Source organism: Amaranthus tricolor, chromosome 3, assembly GCF_026212465.1.
Source record: "Amaranthus tricolor cultivar Red isolate AtriRed21 chromosome 3, ASM2621246v1, whole genome shotgun sequence".
NCBI lineage: Eukaryota > Viridiplantae > Streptophyta > Magnoliopsida > Caryophyllales > Amaranthaceae > Amaranthus > Amaranthus tricolor.
The window spans coordinates 2,845,130-2,866,423 of record NC_080049.1 but is presented as its reverse complement, the minus strand read 5'-3'; the positions used below and the strand labels follow the sequence as shown (position 1 = coordinate 2,866,423).

The following is a 21,294-nucleotide window of genomic DNA, read 5'->3' as shown; positions in this document are numbered from 1 at the left end:
AATTAAAAATTAAAAAAAAACCGTAGACCAGACCAGACCAGACCGTGGTTCGGTCTGGTCTGAAAAATTTTCAGACCGGAATTTCTGATCTGGTCTGATTATTCTGTCAAACCGGACCAGACCGGAACGTGTTCAGCCCTACTAATTAGTATATATTATTGAATTAAAATGTGTAAAATTGAAAAATAAGAATGTGCTTGAAATTATGTTCTAAGTGGCGTTTTTAATGTATTTTAAGCTTTTAAGGCACTAATACACTCATTTTGCATAGTTTTTTTTTAATAATAGTCTATCATTTTCTTTTAATTTCATCTGTACATTTTAATTATTTTTTAATTTTATTTATACAATGTATTCTCTCTTTTCATTTGTTACTTATTATTTAACTTTTTCTTAAAAAAAAATCATATTTTTCTGTGTTTACAATTCAAAGGGACAAAGTATTAAAAGACATTTATATTGAGCATTATTAAACTTCGCCACCCTTTTTATTTTATCGCTACCCCTTATATAATGAATTTTCAAGATTGCCCCTGCATAATTTTTGAACTCAAAAACTCTAACATCTCTCTAAAAACTCTAACATCAACTTGACTAGGATGGGGGCAGAAGGCCGGAAAGTACTCGTAGATCCATGTCTATAACAATATAAGACAACGAGCAATAGTGTTGCACCCAACCCTAGACGCCATACCCAGTTGGCGATATAAATACGCCAGAGTCACTGCACCCCAAGAAATCTCATCCTGATAGCTGATAGGCAATCACAGTAAGTATAGGGTGAGGTCGCATCTCAACTCTAGTCTTATCCACCAACAGTGTTGAACCCACAATAGCCATGTAATAGGCTGTAGACTGTGTCTCTAAAGATTGAGACCGGTGGCACATGTGCATAATTTCACCAACGTTGATGTTCCCGCCAGTGAAGTACCCCTTCCTTCGCAGCTCAGACATGAGCTCTCCAAATAGATCGGCCAGCACGAGCTTCCACTCACCATCAGCGGGGAATGAACCTTCAATACCAAGACCTGAAATGCGTTGCACGCCGTGCAACATAATGGTCATCTCCCTTTGGGGTGAGATAGCCCCTATTTTAGTGGTTTAATTAATAGTAATTAATTAAGTTAATTTGGGTTATTAAATTTTAAGTATTTTAATTAAGTTAATTGAAAATAAGTAAAAGATTCTATTATATTTGGATATCAACCGTATTAATTTTGGGATCAAAGTAAGTTGTACGATTAAAATTGGGTAAAAAAAATGATTAAATTGTGAAGTGTCATGTGATGCCTAAGCCACGAACGTGTCATGTGTAGGTGATTGAGTGTCATTTTGCTTATGAGTGATCACCCTCATCCATCATTCTCTAAACCTTCGTAATCAGAAAACCCATTCCTAGATTTGATTTTATCACAAACCATCATCTTCATCTCTATTATCATCACTCATCAATTCTCATCACTTCTTCATCTTGAATTTTTGGAAAAACACAAACTCAAATCCTTGATCTTAGTTCATTCATACAAACTTGAATTTATATTATCATTATCATCCATTAAAGAAGAAAATCTGAAAATCCCATCTGGTTCTTTCTTCAATTCGAAAATAACAAGTGAATTGGGAGTCTTTTGTATTCTTTGTTTCATCCATTTCAAAGGCTTTTGTTGGGTTCAATTGAGGTATCAAAGTTCAAGTTATGTTATATAAGGTGTGATATTACTGCTATTGATATTTGAGCAAAATCGTATAATTTTTAGTGTTTGAAATTTTGGATTTTGACTTTGTTTGACCTTGCTTCTAGTTCTTGATCAAAATTATGTTTTGTATGTTCACAATTTTATAAATATGATCTTTTCGATATTGTACTATGAAAATGAGTTATGATTATTGATTTTAAAGAAAATCAATTGATTTATTGATTCGTTTTATATTAAAATGTTCGACATTTAAAAATGTCTGTTTTTGGGAATTGACAATGGATAATTATCTCCGGATTATTGTGAAATCCTATAGCTTGATCATAGGTAATGGTTATTCGGATTGGTCTCGAGCCTCCGACCGATACCGTTTCGTTCTTGCAAGAGCCATATTTTCGGTGATGACGATCACTCGTGTTCTCAGGATTTAGATCAAGCCCGGCCACTTCCTGATGGTCCATATATTCCTACATTTTAAAGCGCTGTTATATTATTGTTTTAATATGAGTTTTGAATAAATACGTTTGGTATATAAAGTTTTGTTTGTTTCGTAAATGAAATCATATGTTTCAATTGCCGTATTATTTCGCTATTGACTTGCAAAGTAATAGTCGTATTTTGATTTTCGCTATTAACTTGTAAAGTTATATCAGTGTTTTAATTCACTATAAACTAAAGGTTTTTAGTCATATTTATGTTGATACCAAACGATCTTTTAAAAGAGTATGGTTTTGATGAATTAATGTTTTATATGGAGATACCAAATGAGCAAAAGATTAGATTGGAGATGTTTGTTAATGACTTGTATATAAATGTAATAGTTTGTTGGATTATTCAACAATTCAATTGTTGACAGTCTTTGATAGGGCCTATCCCTTACTGGGGATAGATCCATTTTTAGGTTAGTTCTACTGTGGAGATGATGCCTACTCGTATTATGTGTTACGTGCGAGACGAGGACTTCTTTTTGAAATACATAATATAAATTAGATATTTGTAAATTAAATTGTAATACTTTAAAAATATTTTGTAAATAGTATTCATTTAATTATGTAAAAAGTTTTAAATTCTCTGGTATTGGTTTGTTGTGGCTATCCAGCCACAGGTCGGATTCAACCCAGACTTCTATAAGTCTTTCGCTGTGCTTTGTAGATAGTATTATTATATTGTTTACACTGGTCTGGGTTGTATCACAGGGCATCTGGAAGGTCTTGGTATTCGGTTGCTGCCCTCTCCACAAAGGTCGTAATTCAAGCACTATCAATGTGTTGGTCTATAATGTAAGGCAAACAACCAAGGGGAATGGTAGGTAAAACTCTGTATAGCTCATCAGACATATCTTGCAGTCTGATGATCGCCTCCAGCGACTTTTTCCTAGTATGGCACTCCAAAATCGGAGGCGTACGCGCAGAGCCCTCGAAAACAACCTTAGCTATGTGCCCCCAGTAGCTGGCTATCAAGCGGACGTCAATGGGGCCCCGGGCTGGGGTGATGTGATAAGCCTGTCCGTGTCAGCGAACTGTGGGCGCCTCCTCCCCCGTGGAGCTGCATCGTCAACCTGGCTGTCTTCTGCATAATCAGAAGCATCAGTCGTACTAGGGCTTGCTTGTGTAAACTTACCGACATGTCCTCGCACAACCGTCCAATCCACTGGCTGACCAACAGAGCTTTCGTAATCACTATCCTCATCACTGGAGCCCCCTAATTACTTAGTAGACTCGTCTAGTCCTCAAAATGACTACGCACTTGGTACATCGTACTCGAACGTTGGGCCTGACTATGTTTGGCCGCCTGTTCCTGACTAGCACGGCGAACGGAACCCCTAACCCCCCTCTCATGAGGTTTCCCTCTTAGTAAGGTCGGTCTAAAACTATTCCACTCAACAAGCCTCTAAATAAACCCTTTCCTCTTCCTTGGTTACTAGCTATTTACTACAATTTTGATAATTTAATTAATTATTAATAATTAATTAAAATAATAAAATATTACGTTAAGTTAATTACATGAATAAAAAATAATAATTAATTAACATATTAATTCATGATTGAAAACGATTACTTAATTAGCATTAATAAATTCCCGGCACTAAAAAAGATATTAAAAATTAAATTACATTAATAATATTAAGTAATAAATATTTAATAATATAAATTATTAAAAAACAATATATTTCATACATATAAATTAATAAACATTTAAAAATTATAATTATTAAATTAATAAGTTAAATTAATAAATATTTAATTAATATATTATATTAGTTAATAATTATTAATTTTTTTTTATTATTATTATTACAATTAATTTTCAAAAAAAATAATTATAATAATAATAATATTATTATTACCTTAATTATTATTAATAAATTTAATTTATTAACAAAAATATTAATTTTTATTTATTAATAACATAAAACGCAAAAATTTAAAAAAAAATAAAAAATTTGAAGGACCCAGTCGCACGCGACCTAACCCTAGAGGAGTCGCACAAAATGCGCGATTGGATCGCGGCTCAGTCGCGCATTTCACGTAGCTGAGCCGCGGTCTAGTCGCGCGTTTTGTGCGACTGAGCCGCGGTTGGGTCGCGTGCAACTGGGTCATTCGAATTTTATTTTATTTTTTTGAATTTTTGAATGAGATTCGATTAGAAATTACCTCAAATTATTGTTTTCGTTTTGATTTCCTTAGCTTTAGCTCCACAAATTTTAAGTTTAGATTTAATGTTTTTAGAGTGATAAAAGTGTTATTGAGTGAGATTAAAGTGTTTTATATAATTTTCTGTCTAGGGGCATTTTTGTCAATTCATTTAAATAGGAGCGGGGTGGTGAAGTTTAGAATTGGGTTTATATTTACTTGGATATGACTTTCAGTTGACTTGAAATTTGTGGATTATGATCCAAAAATACCGGACTTGAAGGCAAAAAAATAGGCCGAATTCGATCCTAATCTAAATGCAATCATTTTAACTTTCTCAATAATATTGCTATTTATTTTTTTGATAGAATTATATTGCTATTTTTAACTCCACATCATATACTCCCTTCGAACCAAATAATTAGTCCCATTTCCTTGGACACGGATATTAAGGGTTGTGTGGGGTCCATTAAAAAAGTAATAGTTGGGTATTTTTAAGTAATTGGATTAATTGTTAATGATTCTCTCCTTTTGCTTAATAAAGTAGATAGAATGAATTTTGGAGGGAAAATTGGGTTTCACATTGTTTGAGACTTAATTGAAATTAATACATTTCCGAAATTTTAATAATTAAACAACCATTAAACTACTTAATTTAAATTACAAAAAATTACATCAAATAAATTACAAAACCCGTCAAAATCATAAAATAAACTAAGTCTTCAATTCTTCCTTGATTTCTTCAACGTTTTTTGAACGGCAATTGAAAACGAGCAACCCTCACGCCACATGCGCATGCGGATATTAAATCTTTCGTTGACTTCAGATTTATAAAAAAAACAAACACGGTATGCATTTAGTGTTAAAAATTAATTAAATAACTACAAAAATCTAAATGTTTTGATTTTGAAAAGAAGCCATCCATGAAACTGGAAGATTGTAACATTGATGAAAAGAAGCCAACAATGAAAGTGGAAGAAAAATACAGTATTGAAAAGAAGGCATCAATCCAATGAGTTGACAAATAGTAACACAGTAAAGGGAAATGTAAATTACAAACCATAGATAGGTCTAGAGTTGTTCAAAAGTGACCCGACTCGAAAATCCGAACTGAAACCGAAAGTAAACCGACCCGAAAATGTGTTCCTTTTTTTGGTTTATCGAACTGACAGTACCCGAACCGAAATTGTACAAGAACCGGTTAACAACCGAAAATGGGAAAGCTGAACCCGAGCCGTAACAGATTTTTGTAACCAACACATAACCGTTAACCAAGATTACCCGAACCTAATAATGACCGACCCGAGTCATATCCGACCCGAATCATGCTCGAAACTGAATTCTATCTGGCTAAAATCGACTTAACCCGAACGAATTTTAGATCAAACTGCTGTAAACCTGAACCAATTTTTAACATAAAAGTATGATAGACTCATATTCAATCATCTTATTTGTTAATCTAATAAAGTGTTAGATATTTTAATAAATTAAATTTTATAAATACATGGTTTCCTATATTTAGAGTTAATAGTTAATGGTCAATGTTTATTTAACTACTTTTAATCGAATTAGATTAATATTGATAGAACTTTATAATTTTAATTTCCGGTCAAACAAGTAAAAGTAACAAAGTAATAATGATTACTAATTGATTTGCATTTTAACTATTTTGCTTTAAATAAAAGGAATCTTGTCATCAATTAAAAATTGACTAACAACTTAATTTGATATTGAATCGATGGATAGTAATTAGTAATACATAGCTGAATTTTGCTTTTAAAAAAAAACTCGAACCCGATCTGTACCAGAAAAAACCGAACCAATTAGTAATCGATGACAACCCGAGACCGATTGACACTCAACACGAACTTCAACTGACACCGAACTGATGCTAACCCGATAGCTTGAATAACCAATCTCCAACCGAACCGTGACTAACCGACTCGACCCGAGTGTGACCCGTTGTAACACACAGCCGAAAAATAACCGATCCAAAATGCAACCGAACCGAATGACACCCGTCCAAAACCGACCCGATCACCCGAATGAACACCTCTAGATAGGTCGAATATAGACCAAATCTAAAAATAACCCGATCAAAAAATAGGCTAAACCAAAACCCACCCAACCTGTTCTGACAAGTCTATTAATACACATCATATGACAAGTGATATATACTACTATATATACACTTCATATGACAAGTCCATATACTACTACATACACTGTTTAATCAGATGATAAAAAATCCTTTGCTATAAATAGTAATCATCTTCATACAATCATACAGTAGCAAACTTTTCAAGGATTCAACCAAGCTCAAAAAAGGGAAAAAAGCCGTCTAGATTTGTAAAACAAAAGTTGATTTTTGATGAGTGAACACCATTAGTATGCGGGAAAGTTAGGATCGACTTCTTTCGCCCAAGAAGTCAAGCCCCCGACAATGTCCTTTGCTGAGGTAAATCCAAGCTTGTGTAATAAGTGGACAGCTCTCTGTGAATCATTGCCTCTTCTGCAAACTGTATATAGAGAAGCGTCTGAAACGCCCTTACGTGTTTCTTCTTCTTTCAAAGCTGCAGAGATTTCTGGCAACCGGGACTCCAAACTCGAGAGAGGGATATTCAGTGAATCCGGAAGTGAAATTATGTCAAAATGATGAGCAGGCCGCACATCGATCAATATATGTGCTTCTTCATTGGCAACCTTTTCACTGTACTCTTTACAGCTTATCCTTGAATCCGCAGGGATAAGGTTCAACTTGAGTGGGGCCTGCAATCGATCAATATAACAATTACAGAGCAACCGGGCAATTTTGTTCTCAAACATTTTCGACTTCACCAATCTTTGCATAAAAGTGGAGATATTTACGAGTACAAATAGTTGATACTCCTATTAAAGCTTTTTTTTCTAAAGAAGGTGATGCATAAGCGGACAGCGGTTGTGAGGTATGAAGTGCGAGGACAGGGAGTTCATCTAACGAAACTTCAGTTTGAAGAAAAAAGAAAAATCTGAGACCTAATCACCTGATTCATTCAATAAATTGACCAACGGAACAAATATTATTGAAGAAAAAAGTCCAATATACAGCATGCCATGACTCCAATGCCAAGTGATTCCCACCTAGGTGGAGTTTGGGAGGGTCGCAACCTTACTCGTGTAATAACAAAGATGTTGTTTCTGATTGACCCTTAAAATTCACCCCGTTTCTATTTGATTCAATCCCATCGGGACACAGGGAGTACATGTAAATAACCTTAGAAAACTTTGAGCCCATTAAGCATATTGGTAAATGAGAGTCCATACCGTTGAAAGGGAAGACTGTGTGAACAACTCATAGTCAAATTCTCTAAATTTTTCGGGAGTGAATGCGGATTTTTCTCCACAAGCTTCACATTGCGGTGATTGTCCTCGTATTTTAACCTGTACAGTAGGTAAATATAATGTTTGGCAATTGACACAACTTACGGAAAGAAACGTTTGAGCTATATGAAGAAAACAAAATTCATCAAAACAACCTAAGACATCCCTTATTTAAATAGACTTCCAAGGAAAGGTTGGAAGTTTTTCCCTTGAGAGGAAAAAATGCTTGAACTTTGCCAATTAAAATCTCATTGTTCCTTTGATACAAAAGTGATTAAATGAAAAAGTACTACAGATTACTATGGATTCACAATCCAAAAAAATACTTGTTATTTATGTGTATTCAAAGTAATAAAAGATTAAATAGGTACAATTTGAAAATGAAACGAAGTTAGTTGGAAAGGCATTAATTTAACAAGGCCCACAGTTTTATATTCAGAATCAATAAAACATGTCATACCACACGAACTCTTCCGGACAAAGCATCAAATATAAGCATCCTTCCAGAAAGTGGTTCACCAAAATTACTAGCAATCTTTATAGCTTCTAAAGCCTGTAAAGTCCCAATAACTCCGGGAACTGAAAAACATACATTAGATAAGTGTTTGTAATGTATAAGCGGAAAATGTGATGAAAAAGAGTACACAAGACATTGAAACAGCATGGAAAATTGTTTTGAATTGGGTTCCCAGATAGGAAACAAGATTAAATGAAACAAAATCCAATTTGGGTTACACCGCCAGCATCTTCTGTGAGCTAAAAAACCCCATTTATTTTGTCATGCTTTGCAAATAAACATCACATCCACATAATATTTCAATGCCTTAGTCAAAGTTACAATGAAAGTAACCCAAAAAACATAGGTACAAACCATCACACAACGTAACATAGATAGTTGAAATAAGCATGATTAACAAAATATATGATGGACTATTAAGCAACTAACCTACTCCAAGAACACCACTGTCTGAACATCTTTGACATGCTGTCATTGGTGGGGGAGCTGGAAATAGGCATCGATAGCATGGGCCACCTTTGTAGTTGTATACGGTTAGCTGTTGATATATTATGGAGAATTATGGTCAGTTCACAAGGCAAAGCTGGCTGAATCCTTATACGAACATATCTTATATTCTTAAGATAGTTTGAGCTAGATAAATGAGAGGAATACAAAAAAAATAAAAAAAATTCACACATCACATACCTGTCCTTCCAGTCCTAGAGCAGCACCTGATACAAGTGGCTGCACAAGAAAAGGAAAACGAAAAGGAATTTAGATTGTAAGTTCAAGGGAAGGAAGTAAGTAATGAACTGGTTTTATTCCCTCCTAAGAGAAACAATTTCATTATATTTCTATAAGATAAATGGTTTTAGGCTTTTAGCAAATTATAAATATGAGAAATTAAATTTCTTTTTATTAAAATCAATAATAACGGAAAAATATTACAATAACCACATAGAAATGTGATCACTGTAATGGGAGAGATCACAGAAGTCGTACAGAAAAAATGATCTCTTCAATTATGGGACCCTATATTAATTGCACGGTTCATTTAAGCTCAAGTACCCGTGTTGTATCTTAGACTATCGGGTGTGGCTTTGACACTCCATTGTTGGTGAAAATCATCAATATTTTACATAAAACAGTGGAGTCAGAGACTTGGATGCATACCCAAGTGCGACATATGTACCTAAGATTGGTTGCATCTTAAGCCATTGTAAAAACTCCAATATATTCAAACCCTTCATTACCTTTTTCAATACAGCACAACAATCATTGATCATGTACCGACTTGGGACGTTGTCTGTTGCATCAATTATTATATCATATCTGGAAAAAGCCACCAGTCAAGGAAATATTCATGTCTAGATCAAACTGACATTCAGAAGAAAAGCAAAAGCAGGTAAATTTATAGGGGAAAGATACTTGCTAAAGATCTCCAAAGCATTAGACGTTCGTAATGCTTCCCTATATTCAACTATCTCAATTGTTGAATTGATTCTGAAATAAAAAAACATGTCAGAGAAACAAAAAAAAATCGGAAAGAAGCCAGATCTATTGACAGGAAATTATGTAAGACAATGATTAGTACAATACACAGGAAATCATTATTAATCAAGATAAGGAAGGAATTCGAGAATTACGCACGAGTGACAGGCAGCAGCAGCAGATTCTACTTTGGACTTTCCAATGTAGGCTTCCGTGTGTATTACCTGTTTATCAAACCAGATCAAAAGAATGGAATGCATATACTTGTAAAAAGCAATTACAAAAATCTACAAAAGAAATATTCGAAAGGAACAAACCTGCCTATGCATATTGTTAAGCTCAACTACATCGTGATCAATTATACCTATTCGACCTGAAAGATGGATGATACAAAAACACAGTTGGTTCCTTCGAAGTTTAAATCTTCACAAGAAGTTCAATCAATTGGAAGTGCCAAAAAAAGCTCTTTTGCAAGTTTCTAATCAAAATAAGTTCTTACCAACTCCACATGCTGCAAGATACAAAAGAGCCGGAGATCCCAAACCTCCAGCTCCCACAACCAGCATTGATGATTTTAACAAATTTGACTGCCCTACAACCACCCAGGTTAAACATTAAACAAGCTGCTTGAGTGTGAAAATAGTTTAAAAAGTCAAGTTTAAACAATTGATGATGATATCTATTATCTCAAAGCCCTTAATATGCTCTACTTAACTGAATTCCATGGGAACCTGGCTTGACTAATTGGCAAGCATTAAATCATACACAGACAAGTTCCATAATCAACAAAACACATATGAGGTATAATGGGCAAAAAATCTAGCTGCTAGAAACTTAATAGGAACTTCTATGTTCTATCCAAAAGGTCATGGGTTCAAGTATTGGACGCAGCATCGTATAGTAATGCAGGGTAAGGTTTGGTTACACTCAAGTGTCAACCTCTATGGTGGGTTCCTTCCCAGTGCATACACACGGCTTCCCATTTATGTTCTATACTTCAAAACTATCCAAAGCTCAATTCTTAAACCTCATTTTGTTCCATAAAATGCAATAAGCAAAATAATTTGGCTAATACAACAGAAAAAATACCAGTATAAAGTACTTGCAATTTTTCACCACTCAATTCATAGACCTCATTTTCGTATTCCACGTTTTACAGCAAAAAACAGAGGAATCATTCAGCTTTCTTCAACCTTAAAATTGTAGTAATACGAAAGCTAATCAATTCTATAAAAATTAGACAAATCAAAAGGCCATTATTGATCATAAGCTTTGAAACAAACAAGTAGATCATGTTCACCTAAACTCAATCCCCATTTCTGCAGTCCCAAAAACTCGACTCATCATATTGCAATCAATTTTCACCATTTCCAAGAACAAAAACAATAATTCTTCTATTCTTTTAGACAACATATGTAGATTTAATCTGAAAATACTCATCTACACACATTCCATTAACCCAATGATATTAAATGGCTTCCACCTAAGCGGGTTGTTATGGATTCGATTGTACACAATACTACCCGTGTTAGTGATAACAAACACGTTAATCAATACATCATGAACTAATAAGAAACTAAACTAATCTTATTAATTAAACATAAAATTGGAACCTTGAACACCAAAACAGGGGAGCAAAAGATGACGACTATAACGGTAAATAGCATCGGATGGTAATCCATGTTTGCTGAGATTGGAAGTAACGGTAGATATTGAAGGACAAATGCCGTTACAAGGGGTTTGATCAGCAATGGAAGATTCTCGAAGTTGATATTCAAGAAATGAAATTCGAGCTTCGATTTCTTTCTTTTCAGCTTTTAGTGATTCAATTTCGTCAAGAATTTTACTGGGTTTTGATTCTTGTGACTCCATCGTTGTCTGCAATGAAGCTCTTGAAGAGAGAGAGAGAGATTTGTGGGATGTATATGCAAGCGAAAATCCCCAATTGTATAACCCTAGAATTTAGGGTTTAACCTACCAAAACGAAAAGAGTTGTCAAAAGTCAAGAATGGTAACTTCAACTATTTTCCTACTTGCGAGTTGAGTTGTAAGTTGAGAATTTGATTAAAACTAAAATTAAAAATTTAATTAGGATAAAATATAAAAAAAAAATCAAAAAGATGGGATAAAATATAAAAAATCAAAAAATATGTGTACGGCGACATGTATACGAATGTACAACACATCAGAGCAATAACCATGTATACAGCCATGTCAAAAGATCGACTTAATAAACTATTTCTATTAAAGTTTAGCATGTTGGATGCGATTTTTAGTTTTTGTTTATAGATTCTGCGTTATGTATATTTTCGATCATTATTACCATGTGAATTTTGTTACATATGAGGAACATTTCTATTTAATTCATAACAACTTAACAAGTATCATGATAGTTGAATTTAATATCAAATTATGAGACAACATCAAAACAAGAATTTCATAAGCTAAAAGTTTTTATTATTAGGTTATTTAAGCCAACTATGATGCATGTCTCATGGGGAGACCGTCTCATACAAGAATTTGTGAAAATTAAAATGTTATGCAAATGTAAACTTTAATGAATTAATGAAAGTATGATTTTTTGAAGTTATATTTGAAGAGACGTAACTAGTCAATGTTAAAATAGATAGCAAATATAAGTGTTGATTAAATATCTCAAGATAAATAAATTTAGTGGTCAAATTAACAGAAATAGACTTAAAGTTTATAGTAAAAGACATCACACGCTTTATATGAGGAAGAGTAGAAGACATGGAATGCAGCATGATTGTTCGGTAGGCCATTTGGTGAAGAAACACGGGAAGTCCCAGCCCCACCTGAAATATTTACCATATAATTGATAGCAGTGATACAATGGGCACGAGAAACAGCAGGTCTGCATCCTTGTCTGCTGACTTAGGAGAAGATCCACCCATCATTCAGGATAGCCTTACAACTAAAACCACATCGAGACATCATGATCTGATCTAAAAACACAATTCTGAAGAATGCATTCACAATTACTCTGAAATCGTTTAGTCTGTGTGCATTCTATTGTTTGTAGGGGCTCCAGAGAATTCGTCTGGACACTTTAACGTGAGGTCCATGAATGCACGATCATTACATTGTTTCCTACAGTCATGCAGCGATAAAATAAATAAAATCTCAATTTCATATAGCTTTCATCGCTCGTGTGCATCATTTGCCAAGTACCGAGTATTAGTACTCCTGCCATATGCAAAACAGGAGAACAGAACTCGACAATGCGACTTGTGTATTGCGCATTATTTGGATCTTGATACAGAACTTAGGTACAGAGTATGACAGTAAACAATTAAGCTCACCACATGATCATTTTCATTGGGATAAGGGAATGCTGAAAGCACATTAGCTGTTAAGTTGGGAGTTCCAAAACACAGAAAAACAGCATCAGAAAGAATCTATTTATAATTAAACTAATATCAAAAATATAATTATTGTATTAGTTGGTAAGTTGGCTAAGTAGAGACAATTTTCAACAAGTACAAGATATAAAAAAATGAAATCATATTGTTCCCCACTTAAAAAAGATTCTTTCTGTCTTTCCTAACTTCATATATATAAATGGGGCAGAGAAGGATGAACAAGCCATCAAACCAAAACTTCTATATTTATCATTCTTTGCCTTAAACAAACTTCAAAAAACTTCAAAATGGCGTCTTACCACACTCGATCAAATAGTTTTCCTTCAAAATCCCACCCCATTGCTGATGAACTCGATCAGCAATTGTGCAGACTAAGGTCATTTGAAACCGCCTCCACTTCATCCCTGACCGATAAACTTACAGGCCTTAAAGATTTATACATGTGTGTTGATGAGTTTCTTCAACTGCCCGTTAATCAGAACACTTTATATGACAGTTGGGTTGAGAAGGTATTGGATGGATCTCTAAGGCTTCTAGACATTTGTACTACATCTCGGGATGTCTTGGCTCAGTCAAAGGAACGGATCCAGGACATACAATCAGCCCTAAGGAGAAGATCCAGTGGTGAACTTAACATTACAAATGAAGTTGCTGAATTCTTGAAAACCCGAAAAACAGTGAAGAAGATGATCAAGAAGTGCTTGAAAGAAATGAAACAACTTGAAAAAACTAATGAGGCAAATCCCATTGATGGGATGTTGAAAGATGTGCAAGCAATTACAGCTGATACCTTCATTTCATTGTTGTCTTACATTGGCGGATCACAAAAAAGCAGCTGGTCATTCTCAAAATTAGTCCGCGGCCAAAGAGTTGAGAAGGAAACATCAGCATCTAGCAGTGAATTTGATGCAGTTGATGCTACACTAGAGTTGATGATCTCCCAAAAAAAGAAATCGATTGTCGATATGTCACAGTTGGTTAAATTAGAGTCAGAAATTCAAGAAATCGACGAAGGTCTTGAATGTTTGTTTAGGAATCTAGTTAAGACCAGAGCAACACTTCTGAATGTTGTTAGTAATTAGAAAAAAACAGTATATAAAGCTTACTTATGTATAGAAAATGTGAATATTAGTTATACACAAATGAAAACACATTTTTCTATAATTTGCATTCCTGTTTATTCTTCTATGAATTCATACAGTAGAAAATATATGCCATATAATTATGCCTCAGCAGTAAAAATACTAAAGAGAAAATATATCAGAAAAATATAAAAGATAATAAGAAATTTCTCCTAAACAAAAATAAAAGGTTACAGAAAATGGGTTAAACATGGAATGGAATTACTTACATTGACTCTAACGCATTGTTGGCTGTCATGATTCCGTTTGTCTATAGGAACTCCGTATATTTTGGTAGAGGCAAAGTGCATGAACGCGTTGATATTAGATGGTCTCCTACAGTCAAGCATATGCCTACATTGTAGGATCATACAGGCAAATTCTCAGTTAAATATTCTAAATTTCATTGGAAATTATTGGGCACGCTTACATAAAATCATTAAAGAAATACATCAAACAATAGTTATATAAACAACTGATCGTCCGTGTGAGCTACATTAAAGTATTGAACTAAAATCTGAAAAATTATATCTGTTACAGCCTCCCAATATTCCTCCTGTCTGGTAGAAATAACCTCCCAATTCTCCTACAGTCTGGCACTGCCTTATTCATTGGATCGGGTAAGAGCGAATTCAGTTTTATAGTCAGTTCAAATCGGATTCTTTTGTTGTTTTATTAACAACTGTCTGAAGTTATGTAAGTAGAAGGCTTATATATACAGCTTGATGGACTGGAAAACTTCCATTTCCACTCGTGTATATCGTTTACTTAGGATCTTGATCATCAGGCAGGAAACAAGATATGACATTTTTTGTATTAGTATTTAATTTGAGGGTCATTCTGTAAGAAGAGACAAAATGCGCCATTTTGTAATTTGAGAAAGTTTGTCACAAGAACTAACATAGTGAGCAGGAGATGGACTCTTCGTTACAACTGTATGCGTCATGATACCACTTTGTATGGGAAGTAGTGGCAGCAAAAGTAGAGTTAACAGCTAGGAGTTAGCAGACATAGAAGCAGATTAAGAAGAATTGGTGAAGCAGTAATATATAGACAGAAACCATAGCAGATGACACAACCTCAGCAACATGGGCACGAGCAGCTGCTGTTATGATGTCGTTTTCTGATTTAGACAAATAACCATAGCGCTCAACCGACCACCTAAATACACAAGTATATCTTCCCTTCTGATTAAATTTGGTCTAGAATGTGATATATACCGGAGTGTTTGGACTGAACAATATGTAAATATTCAGAAGCTTGCTTTCACAATGACCCTGAAGGCTGAAACTGTTGCCTGCAGGGATTCTATTTGTTTGTAGGGGGTCCAGAAACTTTGTCTGAACAGCCCATGAACGCGCTATCGGTATGGCATGTGTAAAGAAGAATCAGAGTCAATAGAAGCATCAAACATAATAGCAGACTCAATAAAAGCATAAATAAAAAGGATGTAGGAACAGCCCACAAATTTGCTTGGAATTTTAGAGCATGGACAGCATTAAAAATCTGTGTGTTTTCTCCAAAGTCCCAACTTGATCATTTTGTTGTGAGATACAACCACATGAAGATTGAAAAACAATGGCATTGCCCAAAGAAAAATCGCGTCCTATAGAATTCAGTCTAGCTATCACTCCTAACATTCTTTTCACCAAATTGACGGTCAACCATAACATGCTTTATAGCTCCCAATTGAAGAAGAATCAAACTCACAGGCGATCAGTTAGAAGTCTACGAATCTTATTAGAGGTTGTAATTCGACAGGCCCTTTGATCTGCACTTAAGCCAGGGTTATGTTAGGCTTCCCATTTTGCGAAGAAACAACACAAGTCCCAGCCACATCCAAATGATTTCCCACATAATACACAGCAGTCACCAGGTGACACATGCAGCACCAAGTATGCGACAAGCTAAATACACATATGCTAAGTCTATCTTCCCATCTGAGTTCTGATAGGCTCGAATGTCTTGCTGAAATTTTGGACTTATCAATCTGTCTGAACCCGTTGAAATAAAGTCCATGAATGCGCGATCATTACATTGTTGGCTACAGTCAAGCACTATCCTTTTAAATAAATTCTTGATTTCATAAAGCTTTCATCGCTTGTGTGCTTCATTTGCAAAGTACCAAGTATAAGTACTCCTCCATAAAGAAAAGAACTCGACAATGCCACTTGTGTATAGCGCATTATTTGGATCATGATACAATACTTAGGAGCAGAATATGACAGTAAACAATTAAGCTCACCACATGATCATTTTCATTGGGATACGGGGATGCAGAAAACACATTAGCTGTTAAGTTGGAAGTTTAAAAACACAGAAAAACAGCATCATAAAGAATCTATTTCAAATAAACTAATATATATTATAATTGTATTAGTTGGTAAATTGGCTAAGAAGAGACAATGTTGAACAAGCACAAGAAATACCTTCATATAATAAACTAAAATCATGTTATAATCCCACTTAGAAAAGATTCCTTCTGTCTTTCCTAATTTCATATATAAATGGGGCAGAGAAGGATGAACAAGGCATCAAACCAAAGCTTGTATATTTATCATTCTTTGCCTTTAACAAACTTCGAAAAAATTTAAAATGGCGTCTTACCACATTCGATCAAACAGTTTTCCTTCAAAATCCCACCCAATTGCTGATCAACTCGATCAGCAACTGTGCAGATTAAGGTCATCTGAAACCGCCTCCACTTCATCACTGACCGATAAACTTAGAGGCCTTAAAGATTTATACATGTGTGTTGATGAGTTTCTTCAACTGCCCATTAATCAGAACACCCTATATGACAGATGGGTCGAGAAGGTATTGGATGGATCTTTAAGGCTTCTAGATATTTGTGCTACATCTCGGGATGTCTTGGCCCAGTCAAAGGAACGGATCCAGGACATACAATCAGCCTTAAGGAGAAGGTCCAGTGGTGAACTTAACATTACAAATGAAGTCACCGAATACTTGAAAACCCGAAAAACAGTCAAGAAGATGATCAAGAAGTGCTTAAAAGAAATGAAACAAGTTGACAAAATTAACGAGGAAAATCCCGTTGATGGCATGCTGAAAGATGTGCAAGAAACTACAGTTGAGACCTTTGAATCATTGTTGTCTTACATTGGCGGATCACAAAAAAGCAACTGGTCGTTCTCAAAATTAGTCCGCGGCCAAAGAGTTGAGAAGGAAACCGCAGCATCAATCAGTGAATTTGATGCCGTTGATGCTACACTAGAAATGGTCATCTCCCAAAAAAAGAAATCAATTGTTGATAGGTCAAAATTAGTTAAATTAGAGTCGGAACTTCAAGAAATCGACGAAGTTCTTCAATGTTTGTTTAGAAATCTGGTTAAGACCAGAGCAACACTTCTTAATGTTTTTAGTAATTAGAAAAAAACAGTATATAAAGCTTACTTATGTATAGAAAATGTCAATATTAGTTATACACAAATGAAAACACATTTTTTCCATAATTTGCCTTCATGTTTATTCTTCTATGAATTCATACAGTAAAAAATATTTGCCATATAATTATGTCTCAGCAGTTAAAATACTCGAGAAAAAATATATTAGAAAATATAAAAGAAAATAAGAAAAATAAAGGTTACAGAAAATGGGTTAAACATGGAATTACTTACAATGACTCTATAACGCATTGTTGGCTGTCAAGATTCTGTTTGTCTGCAGGAACTCTGAAAAATTCGTGTTGAAGCAAAGCGCATGAACGTGTTGATATTAGATGGTCTTCTACAGTCAAGCATTTTCCTAGATTGTAGGATCATGCAGGCAATTACTCAGTTAAATATTCGAAAGTTTGTTACAACTCGAGTGCATCGTTGGAAAATTATACTTAAGATGATTTAAGAGATACAGCAAAAAATAGTTATATAAACAACTGATCGTCCGTGTGAGCTACATTAAAGTATTGCACTAAAATCTGAAAGATACATCTGTTACACCCTCCAAATATTCCTACTGTCTGCTAAAAATAACCTCTCAAGTCTCCTACAGTCTGGCACTTGCCTAGTTCATTGGAACGTATAAGAGAGAATTCAGTTTTATATTCAGTTCAAATCGGATTCTTTTGTTATTTATTAACAACTGTCTGAAGTTATGTAAGTAGAAGGCTTATATATACAGCTTGATGGACTAGAAAACTGCCATTTCCACTCGTGTGTATCGTTTACTTAGGATCTTGATCAATAGGCAGGGAACAAGATTTGACATTTTTTTGTTGTATAATTTGAGGGTCATTTTGTAGGAAGAGACAGTATTAAACAAAACCCATCAAAGGTTGATAAAAAAAAAATGCAACTATGTTACTTATTTTAAGGTTTCTTATGTGTTCTTTACTTACATATATAAAAAGACTTGGAAGGAAGAGCAAAATCTTCTACTTTTCTTTTTGCATTGCACATTCGCACTACTCCATCCTTCATTTGTAACAGTCATTCGAGGACGTAGACTCTTCGCGAGAAAATTTTCCAGTTCCACACAAATTTTTTCAGAACTAACAAAATGAGCTGTAGATGAGAAATGTACGAGGCATTTGAAGCTGGAGAAAACTCGTCGTTACTACTGTATGCGGCACAATACCTTTCAACTTTGTTGACGAAAATTGTTCCTGCAAACTCGACCCATCATAGGGTTAGTAGTAGTAGTACCACTTAGTATGGGAAGTAGTAGCAGCAGAGTAGTTAACAGCTTGGAGTTAGCAGAATACATAGAAGCAGATTTAGAGGAATTGGTGAAGCAGTAACATATAGACAGAAAACCATAACAGATGACACAATAGCAGCTGCATGGGCACGAGCAGCATCTGTTTGTCGTCAAACACTTCCGACTCCTACTATCAAATTTGTCTCCTTTTGCTTATTCACTATGTGCTCAATATCAAAGTATGAATATAATCATAAGACAGAGGACTTATCATATGCTCAAAAGAACGTGTTAAATTGATCAAATAAACAGTTGTCAAACACATTTTGCTTGGAATCTAAGAGCACGAACAACACTAAAAATCTGTTTGTATTTTCTCCCAAGTTCCAATTTGATGATTTTGTTGTGGGAACCAACACATGAAGATTGAAAAACAAAACAATCGCAAACGATAGAATTCAGTCTAGTTATCACTCCTCATATTTTTTTGACCAAATTGACGATCAACCATAACACGCTTTATAAGTCCCAAGTCGTAGAAGAATCAAACTCACATGCAATCAGTTAAAAGCTAGGAATCTTATTAGAGGTTGTAATTCAACAGGCCCTTTGATCTGCAAAAAACCCAGGGTTATGTTAGGCTTGCCATTTTGTGAAGAAACAACACAAGTCCCAGCCACATCCAAATCATTTCCCACATAATACACAGCAGTCAGCAGGTGACACATGAAGCACCAAGTATGCGTCGAGCTAAATACACAAATGACAAGTCTATCTTCCCATCTGAGTTCTAATAGGCTCGAATTTCTTGCTGAAATTTTGAACTTATCAATCTGTCTGAACCCGTTCAAATAAAGTCCATGAATGCGTGATCATTACGTTGTTGGCTACAGTCAAGCACTATCCTTTTAAAAAAATTCTCGATTTTCTAAAGCTCTCATCGCTCGTGTGCTTCAATTGCCAAGTACCAAGTATAAGTACTCCTCCATAGAGAAAAGAACTCGACAATGCGACTTGTGTGTAGCACATTATTTGGATCATGATACAATACTTAGGTACAGAATATAACAGTAAACAATTAAGTTCACCACATGATCATTTTCATTGGGATAAGAGGATGTAGAATACACATTAGCTGTTAAGTTGGGAGTTCCAAAACACAGAAAAACAGCATCAGAAAGTATCCTTTTTTAAATTAAACTAATATATGAAATAATTGTATTAGTTGGTTAATTGGTTAAGAAGAGACAATTTTGAGCAAGCACAAGATATACCTTGATATAATAAACTGACATCATATTATTCCCCACTTACAAAAGATTCCTTCTGTCTTTCCTAACTTCATATATATAAATGGGGCAGAAAAGGATGAACAAGGCATCAAACCAAAGCTTGTATATTTATATATCATTCTTTGCCTTTAGAAAACTTTTTGAAAAACTTTAAAATGGCATCTTACCACACACGATCAAACAGTTTTCCTTCAAAATCCCACCCAATTGTTGATGAACTCGATCAGCAATTGTGCAGATTAAGGTCATCTGAAACCGCCTCCACTTCATCACTGACCGACAAACTTACAGGCCTTAAAGATATATACAGGTGTGTTGATGACTTTCTTCAACTACCAGTTAATCAGAACACGCTATATGACAGTTGGGTTGAGAAGGTATTGGATGGATCTCTAAGGCTTCTAGACATTTGTGCTACATCACGGGATGTCTTGGCACAGTCAAAGGAACGGATCCAGGACATACAATCAGCCTTAAGGAGAAGGTGCAGTGGTGAACTTAACATTACAAATGAAGTCACCGAATACTTGAAAACCCGAAAAACAGTCAAGAAGATGATCAAGAAGTGCTTGAAAGAAATGAAACAAGCTGAAAAAAACTAACGAGGCAAATTCCATTAATGGCATGTTGAAAGATGTGCAAGCAATTACAGCTGATACCTTGAATTCATTGTTGTCTTACATTGGCGGAACACAGAAAAGCAACTGGTCATTCTCAAAATTAGTCCGCGGCCAAAGAGCTGAGAAGGAAACAACAGCATCAATAAGTGAATTCGATGCAGTTGATGCTATACTAGAGTTGATGATCTCCCAGAAAAAGAAATCAATTGTCGATATGTCACAGTTGGTTAAATTAGAGTCGGAAATTCAAGAAATTGATCAAGTTCTGGAATGTTTGTTTAGGAATCTGGTTAAGACTAGAGCAACTCTACTGAATATTGTTAGTAGCTAGATCAGAAAGTCAACTATACTACAAATTTTTGATATGTAAATGATAATTCTATAGAAATGAATATTAATCCTTTGACTTATCTTGAGTATTAATCTTTTCAGAATTTACCTGTTTTATCATTTTCTACTAAGAAATAAGAAAAAATATATCTTCTTTAAGAAAAGAGAAAATTAACAGAATACAACTTTTCATCTATTTGACTAAGAAA

The 21,294-nt window shown here is 34.6% G+C and overlaps 4 protein-coding genes across 4 annotated transcripts; 3 read left to right on the top strand and 1 right to left on the bottom strand.

Moving 5' to 3' along the window:
- Window positions 1-6,491: 6,491 nt before the first annotated feature.
- Window positions 6,492-11,797, bottom strand: LOC130808121 (adenylyltransferase and sulfurtransferase MOCS3). The gene is made up of 11 exons (XM_057673578.1): window positions 11,294-11,797; window positions 10,180-10,272; window positions 9,998-10,053; window positions 9,840-9,904; window positions 9,618-9,692; window positions 9,443-9,521; window positions 8,895-8,933; window positions 8,637-8,745; window positions 8,151-8,269; window positions 7,634-7,750; window positions 6,492-7,099 (listed from the first exon to the last, which is right to left on the bottom strand). The coding sequence occupies exons 1-11, from the start codon at window positions 11,550-11,552 to the stop codon at window positions 6,716-6,718; spliced, it is 1,395 nt and encodes a 464-aa protein (XP_057529561.1). The 5' UTR covers window positions 11,553-11,797; the 3' UTR covers window positions 6,492-6,715.
- A 1,553-nt stretch (window positions 11,798-13,350) lies between these two features.
- LOC130808241 (uncharacterized) lies at window positions 13,351-14,145 on the top strand. The gene has a single exon (XM_057673723.1). The coding sequence runs from the start codon at window positions 13,351-13,353 to the stop codon at window positions 14,143-14,145; it is 795 nt and encodes a 264-aa protein (XP_057529706.1).
- Window positions 14,146-16,735: 2,590 nt separating this feature from the next.
- On the top strand, window positions 16,736-17,636 carry LOC130808123 (uncharacterized). The gene has a single exon (XM_057673580.1). The coding sequence runs from the start codon at window positions 16,780-16,782 to the stop codon at window positions 17,572-17,574; it is 795 nt and encodes a 264-aa protein (XP_057529563.1). The 5' UTR covers window positions 16,736-16,779; the 3' UTR covers window positions 17,575-17,636.
- Window positions 17,637-20,290: 2,654 nt separating this feature from the next.
- On the top strand, window positions 20,291-20,737 carry LOC130808240 (uncharacterized). Its single transcript, XM_057673721.1, has one exon. It carries the CDS (start codon window positions 20,291-20,293, stop codon window positions 20,735-20,737), a length of 447 nt encoding a protein of 148 aa, XP_057529704.1.
- The last annotated feature ends 557 nt before the right edge of the window (window positions 20,738-21,294 follow it).

What these genes read in the sequence shown, in the direction of transcription:
- LOC130808121 (XM_057673578.1), bottom strand. Translation starts at nt 11,552, where the DNA reads ATGGAGTCACAAGAATCAAAACCCAGTAAAATTCTTGACGAAATTGAA. An exon ending in GCTTTGGAGATCTTTAGCAA is followed by an intron (nt 9,522 to 9,617) that starts GTATCTTTCCCC and finishes GGCTTTTTCCAG; the next exon opens with ATATGATATAATAATTGATG. An exon ending in GTTGTGCTGTATTGAAAAAG is followed by an intron (nt 8,934 to 9,442) that starts GTAATGAAGGGT and finishes TTTCTTGTGCAG; the next exon opens with CCACTTGTATCAGGTGCTGC.
- LOC130808241 (XM_057673723.1), top strand. Translation starts at nt 13,351, where the DNA reads ATGGCGTCTTACCACACTCGATCAAATAGTTTTCCTTCAAAATCCCAC.
- LOC130808123 (XM_057673580.1), top strand. Translation starts at nt 16,780, where the DNA reads ATGGCGTCTTACCACATTCGATCAAACAGTTTTCCTTCAAAATCCCAC.
- LOC130808240 (XM_057673721.1), top strand. Translation starts at nt 20,291, where the DNA reads ATGGCATCTTACCACACACGATCAAACAGTTTTCCTTCAAAATCCCAC.